The 9,297-nt window shown below is 36.4% G+C and overlaps 1 protein-coding gene across 2 annotated transcripts; it reads left to right on the top strand.

Annotated features, from left to right (window-relative positions):
* Positions 1-4,391: 4,391 nt before the first annotated feature.
* gd (gastrulation-defective) lies at positions 4,392-8,689 on the top strand. Of its 2 annotated transcripts, none has more exons than XM_017631794.1 (5): positions 4,392-5,167; positions 5,228-5,369; positions 5,479-5,692; positions 7,370-8,032; positions 8,095-8,689. In XM_017631794.1, the coding sequence occupies exons 1-5, from the start codon at positions 4,955-4,957 to the stop codon at positions 8,582-8,584; spliced, it is 1,722 nt and encodes a 573-aa protein (XP_017487283.1). In that variant the 5' UTR covers positions 4,392-4,954; the 3' UTR covers positions 8,585-8,689. The 2 variants fall into 2 exon arrangements, with proteins under 2 accessions (XP_017487283.1, XP_017487282.1); XM_017631793.1 differs by having other exon boundaries at positions 5,228-5,378.
* The last annotated feature ends 608 nt before the right edge of the window (positions 8,690-9,297 follow it).

Raw genomic sequence — 9,297 nt, 5'->3', positions numbered from 1 at the left:
TTTTTTTTTTATATGGGAGTTGAAGTCGGTTTTTTTTTGCTAAAAATTACTAGTTTATAAACATTTGTCAATACCAATTTTATGCTTTTTTCTAATTTTTCAACATAGTGCTTTGGAGTTTTATTGTTTACCGTACGTGAGCTGCTTCCATTTAAACAATTCATGTACAAACAGTTTCTTTATTTTAAAGTTTAAATTTGTTTGTTTATGGTTTTTTGTTTTTAAAATTCATACTTTTCACGTGTAGATTTGAATGAAAGAATTTGCGGTTTTCCTCCGTTTCCGTAGCTTTTCTTATCAAAAAAAGCATCAAAGCGACAAAAAGCTCTTTTGCTATCCATGCAAGCTGTAAAAGTTTTTGCGTGAAGTTACCTGAAAATCCAACTAAGTAGCTATAAATTCATATGCTTAACAATATCACAACAGTATGTTTACAGCGTCTCCCAATAGTTTTTTATATGAAAAGATTTGTATATGCAACCACACAATGCCTTTGAATTCTTCATTGAAACATTTAGTCACTCCATTTTAGAGTATCAAAATTTCATAGGGCTTCATACCATGGAATCCTTTGATAATTGAATTTGATGTTTTTCGTGGATTGATATGATAACCTTTTGATTGGATACCCTTTCAATTGAAAATTTCTTTGACAATTTACCTGTCCGAATTATGTATTAACTTTAACACTGCATCTATGTACGTACATATGTACATAATATGTTGATGCTTACACTTTTGCTAAGTGTTTGGCCAAGCTTTTCCCCCAATTTCCTGACATTATAAAGAAAATTTTACGAGAAGTTGAGGCAGAAATACCCAGGGAAGCTTGCTCTGACGAGGGGCGACCGCTGGTAGAAAAACCTTTTTCTGATTGAGATGTGGCTCGGACCAAGTATCGAACCGAGCTCCTACGAAGTGGTAGTACGCACCTCTAACCTCTAAGCCACAGTGGCCGTCGTGTACGTATATACATGCATACATTTACAGTTCGTTGTGGAGTAATTGGTATATGCAAGCAACTCAACACATATGTATGTATGTAAAACCATTGTATGGGAGATTTTGGTTTGTTCGTGGGTAAGTTGCCTAGTTTGTGGTTTATGTGTTACAACAGATTGCTGACGAATATGCAGTAATTCCGTTTTTAGTATGAAATTAACAACAGCTGTTCGGAAAGTCGTGAAAGCAATAGAAAAATAAAAATCTATGGTTAGATTAGTAGTCCAATGTATGTATGTATTTACAGCTTTTGTATGTAAGTGGTATATAAGTAAATATATTTATATATGTAGTACTTAGGAGTAGTATGAAAATATAGGAAATTATACAACATTTATAAATAAAAGCTTCTGGGTCGCGAACAAAGTGGGCAATCGTTTGCTGCTCTAAGCGAAATGTGTATTCAATATTTTTTCCCAAATACAATAATCACAACAAAACCGTGCCATCAAAATAAATATTTGAGACTCAATATGGCCGCTTAATATTGTATTTGCGCATTTAACGGAATTTGTTTAAGCTTTTCCATAACAGAATTCGGATATCAGAAGGTAAAAGTGAAATCTCAGTTTAGAGGGGTTAAGAAAAATTATTTTACAAAATGCATTATATACTTTTAAATTAGCATCATTTCAACTAAGTCCATAAGAGTAATAATTTAACTCTTAGTTCGCAGCTTTTTGCTTTTCGCTTCTTTGAGCATCTGAACGTCGTTACTATGTATAAGAATTATGTGCAATAATACTTGTTCATGACCATCATCAAGTATGTTTAAGCTGATACTTATAAACCCACTCAAATAAGTATGTAGGTAATGAGTAGTTAGTACTTCAACTCCTCTTTTGCATAGAAACTTACCAGCTTAAGAGTCAATTGTTGGCCCTTTACAAAATACACCCTCGAGCCACCCTCAAAAGTCCCATGTACATACACACATACTACATATTCAATAGTTCTAAGTACATATGTATGTACATGTTTTTACATTTTTATGTTCAGCTGTACTTATGCGAAGACACATCCACAATTACTCCAACTATCCGATCATCTACACTCTAAAAAATGTTTGTTGAAATTTGCGCCACGTAACCAGTTTCCCCTCTTTATTTATAAAATTTCCTCTAAAAACTGTTTATTTAAATTAACACATGACTGTGAGGTCTCAAGATCCTTGTGGCCGAGACTCAATAAGAGTTGTACCGAGGAACTATTAACACTAAACAAATCTGCAGTTAGGGCTCTTACCGGTATCATCGCGGGGCACTGTGCTATAGCACCAAAGCTCCACCGATGGCGCATATCAACAAGCTCCCTCTGCAGAAGCTGTCGGGATGAGGATGAAGAGGAATCGATTCACCACTTCTTATGTTAATGCCCAGCTCTCCAGACAAGGCGCCTCAAGCATTTGGGATCACGCTTTTTCAATAGCTTAAATAGGGGAAATAGCGGACGTGAAAATATCGAACATCCACGGCTTCATGCGGGATAGTAAATGGTTTGATACTTTAAACTGACATTTTGGATTAACCTCGGTTGGAAGGATGTGCCTCCTCCTGATACTCACAGAGGGCATTCACAAGGGTCACATCTGCTTCCGAGTGGAAGTACGAGTCATTCGTACGCGCCTTCCTACCCCATCCTACGCATATAAAGACAGGTAACCAGTTTTCTCCTCTAATGTGTGCAAATTTATATGCCGTGTAATAAAACCTAACACAGGCAGTTTACTTTTACATACCAGATTTGTCGCGTAGAGCAAAATTACACATAAAATGTTTAAAATTGTGTAAATATGAGCACTTAATGTTTACTATTAGTAAAAAATGTATTTTTACTTTCAAAATTTTTGCAATTGTAAACATTTGATGGGTATATTTATGTTTATATTTTCAATATCACATGTTCAAAATCAAATCTTACATAGATTTTGGTTGAAAAATAAACACTTTGTAGTAGTAGTTTTACATGCACTTTTTGGAGTGTATGTAGTTGCTTTTCTTTTGAGTACATTGAGCTGCAAATTGCAAAAACAATATACCAGCCAAACTACCTGTTGAACATACGAATTAGCCCCCTTCTAAATAAGTAGGCGCAGAAGTGTATAGAAATGTATGCGAGCTAGCCTGTGGTTTGAGATTCCTATAAAATTTTATCACTGGTATGCCAAGGCGCGCCAATTTGTCCACTGATTAGCGATTACAGCGCTGTCACACAACAGTTGGCATTCAACAACTTCGCTTAACAGTATGTATACTAATTCCAGTGCTAAATTCGCCGCAAATTCTCAATATTAAGGATTTTTTCTCACGCTTGCGCATAATGTAAGAGGGTAGTGGAGAAAGGAAGAGCATTTTTATCAGTAGACTATCAGCCTAGTGATAAAGATATTGATAGAGTTGTTGTACATATGATAACATGCAACATGTTTTGCGGCGAACATAATTTTATACATTGCACTTGAAAGTAAATATCGAATACTTACGTACTTACTTTATAAATATATATACATTAGGGTGGTTCGAAATAGGTCAAGTTGGAATTTTAATGCTATCAGCCCCTAGGATTATTCTATATCTAAAAAATATACACTTATTTTTTATATTTTTAAATCAAAAAATATTTAAAGGTCGCTCAAAGCGCTCAAAGTTTTCCATGTATTTTATATGGGAAAAAACAACTTTCCGTAGAAATGGTATGGAATTCTTGAAAATCTATATTTTTCGATTAGAAAACTTTGAATACAAAGTCCTTTTAAAAAAAATCCTAACATCAGAGAGAAAAAATAACAATGCAGTTTAACCATAATTGGCCCATAGTTTCTTGATAGCTTGCTTCGTGTGTTTCGATTTTTTTTTGTTTGTTTTTGAAGCACATTGCTATCGCACAAATGGCATTTTCCCGATATTTCACAAAGTTTACTTTTACCGTAAAAATAACAATTTGTCTACACCTTCAAAACACCCATAAATCATTAGTATTAGACGAAAACCGCCAACAGTTATTTGTTTTTTTTTTTAATTTTTGGGTTAAACAATAATCTGGAATGGCTAAGTTGGAACTATAGAGAGGGTGGTGTAAATGTTTCGAAGCCATAATTGCCACAGGTAGCACTCCCGCCCACTTTCCTCTTATTTTTCCTTACTTGGCATTATTCGTTACCTTCAAATGTGTAGAGTAATATTTCCAGTGTCTTGCACCCCTGCATCGACTCTGATCCACATTAGTAAACTGTCTAAAAACTAGTGTGAAGTACTGTTCACCTAATATTATATGAGCTTTATCCGTACTCAGTCCTGAGCTTAGAGAGACAAAATAATTAATAATAGAGGTTCATGTGACTGCACCATTGTTCGAGAGAAAGTTCTGCCTTCCCCTTACTAAGCTCTACAGAAGATCAAATAAAAATATTTGAGATCGAAAACAACAAGAACAAACAAGGCGCTAAAAATTAAAGAAGCGAAGTAAAGAGAAGTTGATAACAGGAACTCTCAAGTAATGTTAACATATGTACGTACGTTTGTTTGTTCGTTCAAACGCAGAGCTACCTAATACTACTTATTCATTAAGCTTGCACTTGTTGCTCTACATTGTCTACAACTACACCAAAAACAAATGTTGACAAAGAAGTGCACAAAACAATTCGCAAAAAAAGAGCGACAACTCCCAAGTAGTAAAAACAATTGCCTGTCAACTTAGAAAAACTGAGATGTTGAATGCCAGCCGAGAGATAACAACGAATGTCAAAGTTGTTGAATTAATAGAAGCAAAGAATGTTTAAATTCCCGCTGTAAACTCGCCTAATTAGAGACGCGATGAACAATAAAATAATTAATTATAGAAAAGCGCATACTTATTGAGCAGCATCAGCTCTCTGTTCAGCTCTTCAAGATGACCTTACAAACTCTACATTCAAGAATAGTTTAGAAAACAAAATCGACTTATTTAATTTGAAATGAATTTACACATTGCCACCATATTCATCTGCATTCTACAGCGCATTAATCCAGTTTCTCCACAAGGCATACCCATAAGTCCGTGTCCGAAAATCTTTCAGTACCGCTTCGACGGCGCTGAGTGGTTTGGTGTGCTTTCCGTGCATAATCCCGACCCAAGCGAAGCTTTGCAAGTCAAAGTGACACTCTCCATGCGTGGAAAGCCAACGACGGTAAGTAATCTATGAAATAAGTGAATGAAAATATAATAATTACTGCTATTGTCTTTGCAGAATTACCTTGGTGAAATCGAATTGCTATCGCGTGGCCAGTATCACAGCGATGCGCCCGTTCTGTATAAAATCAAGTTCCCACGAACGCATTTTCCGCCTAAAGTGTTGCAGGTGACCGCAAATAATCACATAATTTGTGTAGGTCAAGCAGGTACACTCTTGCATACATATTTATGTATACTTTTATTAATTATAATATTCATAGCTGCTCGACAGTGTATAATAAATAGATTTGAAATTATTCCTTGTAGATCACAGCATATTCGTGACACAAATTCAACTTGAACATACTAGAAAATTTACATTCATCGGAGATGATGAGCCGTCAGACACAGCACCGGAAGACGCACAATTCTCTGCTGCTACGTTGATGGATGATGATGAAGAGGAAGATGATGACATTCAATTCATAGCAACCGATACGAAATTTAATGCGGAACATTCGTCAAGCGCACACGCTGAAATGTAAGTGGAGAGGAGCTTAGGCATGAGTGTAAAAAAATAATCGATAATTAGTTGTTGTATTGAAAAACGCTAAGACGGAGTTTTTTTTTTAAGCACTACCCATACTTTTTCGGATATTTTAAAATGTTTCAAAAATCCCTGCAACAGCCCTGGAATCCCGACAGTTTCACTTTGCAGTTTAAATGCGCTGGTTTTTTTCTATAATTTCAAAACTAATACAAACATCTAATTTTTTTCTTAATCCCTGTGTGCGTCATCCTCATAAAAATACGCGTAGTTTCGTTCAAATTTAAAATGTTTACTAACACAGATATCGTTATAGATTGTAGATGTTTTATCTATTGTTATTTTTCAATAAAATTATTATCGAAGCTTTGGCCAAAACCATATTAATCAGAGTTTCAAACTTTATACAAAATTTACGAAAATTTATAAAATTTTAATTAAAATTTCAAGCTGTTTAACCTTTATCCTTACAACATTTTTTTGTATGCAGTTTTATAGCCCATACAATTTTAGTCTCATGAAGTGCAAGTTTCAGGGGTTTAAAAATGGCGTTGATTTCTAGAACATATTTTCTTTTTTTTGCTGGCGGATTTTTGCACTTTTTTCCCTGTAAGCACGAATTTCTTATAAAATAAAATGCAGGAGATCGTTAGCAACAGAATTTAAAAAAGTAACGCCAGTTTTCGTAAATTGCACTTTTTCCATAAAAAAAAAACCGAAAATGTAGTCCAAAAAAATTACTAAAAATCACCTCGATTTTTAGACGCTTGAAACTTGCACTTAATGAAATTAAAATTGTAGGGGTATAGCCCACAAAATGCTATAAAAATTCAAGTTGATAAGCTCGAAATTTTGATGATAATTGATGAATTTTCCTTAGTTTTGTATAAAGTTTGAACATCCGATTTATGTGGTTTTAGCTAAAATTTGGACAATAATTTTATTTCGATTTCTCTATATATAAGCTTAATAATGATTGAAATATCGCAGTTTCCATTTGTTGCAAAATATTGTAATATGGGTAACTTTTCTATTAATACCATGCAAGATAGGTTTTGAAGACATTTATTGATTTTTTAATTACAAAAAATCTATCATATCATCAGGGTTACCAAATCTAGTTTTTGCCACAACGGCGATTTAGGCGGTTTTGTGACTGGTCGATGGGCGATGAGGGCGAAACGGGATTGTAGCACTACTTTCGGCCATCGTGTTAGTACGTAGATATCCTGTCTCCTTCATTACTTTCAGCTATAACGCCTACCATTTTTTGATATTTTGCTATCACACACAGCAAGGGATTGTGTCTGACTCGCGAGTCGCTTTGGATTTATTAGTAAAAATAAATATGTGTGAGTTAAACCGATATGACTCTGGCATGACTCTGAATGACTCAACTGTGTGTAGTAGAAAAGCGAGTCAAGGCTATTGAAATTTCAAAATTTCTCTCAATGCTGAAACACAGTAGTGCTTGTGCCAACAAACAGTATTCTGCTTTTCGCTCCATCCATTGAAGGTCAATAAGGAAACAATGCTTGTATCCAAGTACATCGAAATCAAACTCCTTTCACGTCATAAATATCTTACTAAAAGTTTTTTGAAGCTAACGAAGAGGCTTTCCTCAGACTTTGATTCAATTCACGTATAACAATCCCACTCGCTTCATTTCAGCCCCCCTCCAAAACATACATCAATTCAAAGCATTTGTGGCAAAATAGACATGCGCATACATTCCCGCTCGCAGTTAAGCGCTTCAAAATTTACCGATCACAATGCCAGACCACTTGCAACACACCCAAATGAGCAAAAGCAACAGCGCTCCGCAATGGATAAACTAGCGGCGGCCACCTCAGCGCAAATGAGTAAAGTCCAAGTCAACATGTTTGCACCCAGCATACCACCGCTTGCAACCGCTCGTACGGTGCCCGCACTATCTCCTGGCATGGCTGGTAGTGACCAAAATGTCACTCATTTCGTTGACACCAACAGTACGTTGACCACTTTGCCGCCAAATACAGTACTTACACGCGGCGCCTGGCCATGGTTGGCCGCAATTTACGTGAATAATTTAACATCGCTGGCTTATCAGTGCGCTGGCACCTTGGTGTCCTCGCGTGTGGTCATAAGTTCGGCACATTGCTTCCGGCTGCATAAGCAACGCTACACAGCCAACGAGGTGCTTGTCTTTCTTGGTCGCCATAATCTACGAAATTGGAATGAGGAGCACTCAATAGCAGCGCCAGTAAGCGAGATCTACCTACACCCCGACTATAATGCCGCGCTGGGCACCTACGATGCGGACATAGCGGTGCTGGTGTTGAAGCATCAAGTGCGGTGAGTGATCTTAAAATCCATGTGCATTTTGTATGTTTTGAACCTTTCCTTTTTATTGTCAGCTTCAACACCTACATACGTCCGGCGTGTCTGTGGAGTGGCGCCGTCGAACTCGAATATATTATTGGTGAACGTGCCTTAATTGTAGGCTGGGGTATTTCAAAAATGCACAGCGACAGCGCGTTTGTGGGTAGCAGACCCGCTATAGCCGCAGTGCCGCGCATTATCCAAGCGTCTATTGTGTCGAACGAAATGTGTTTCGCATCAAAACCACAATTGCATAGCCTCACCTCCAATCGTACTTTTTGCGCAGGTTTGATGTTGCCGCGTGGCCAGTTGACCTCTCGAGCTGTTGACGAGCGAACGGGCGTGGGGCCTTGCACTGGCGATTCAGGCGCTGGATTGTTGTTGAAACGAAATAATCGGTGGCTGCTGCGTGGCACAGTTTCGGCGACACTGCCATCGAAGCAGAACAAATGCATCAGCAATCAGTATGTCATCTACGCAGATGTAGCAAAATTTCTCGACTGGATTATGGCGTTCACTATTTAGCAACAAGTGAATAATAAAATGGCAAAATGAATAATTTAAATGCATGCTGGTTGTCGTAAAACTTTTGGATTCCTAAATATGATCATAACATTATTCAAATATGCAATAAGATTTCGCGCTCTTTAAACATTTTTTTTTTTTAATATAATAAATATTTGTGCAAAATGCTCTTCGGTAGATAAAATTCAGCATTTTACATTCGTTTAATTACGTTTAGACATAATACTAATTCTGTTTATTTAACTCTTTGCAATGTGGCGACAGCAGCTATCATAATTGGTATTGACTTTTGAAATGTGCAGAAGAATTGTTGGCAGCGAAAAATGCTGTCATTTACTTTCAATGAAAATGATTGCTTTGTCAATTTTTCGCAAGAAGTTTTGCTCAACATTTCTAAGAGGCATGCCGATGGAAATGTTCAATGGCGCCAATGCCATAGCGCACAGTGGTCCAAAACTGACATTTACTGTTCACTCGAGCCTTAATTTTTCACTCAATTTGATTAATTTAAATTGAATTAAAATTTGCAAGATATCATGTGAGTCCGATTATTTATTTTTCATTTTCTTCCATTGAATTTTCTAGTGCAAAATGCAGAGAAAGCAGCAAGTTTGAAGAAAATCGATTCTCCTGTTTCGGTTAGTAAATGTTATATAATAAAAACTAGTTGAAAACAATAGTATGGTTTTCCCAAAACAAAAAAAATGGAGATA

Source organism: Rhagoletis zephyria, unplaced genomic scaffold (assembly GCF_001687245.7).
Source record: "Rhagoletis zephyria isolate East Lansing unplaced genomic scaffold, Rhagoletis_zephyria_1.1 Rzeph_scaffold_09257, whole genome shotgun sequence".
Lineage (NCBI taxonomy): Eukaryota > Metazoa > Arthropoda > Insecta > Diptera > Tephritidae > Rhagoletis > Rhagoletis zephyria.
The sequence above is the reverse complement of the archived record's forward strand: the minus strand, read 5'-3'. Positions and strand labels throughout refer to the sequence as shown.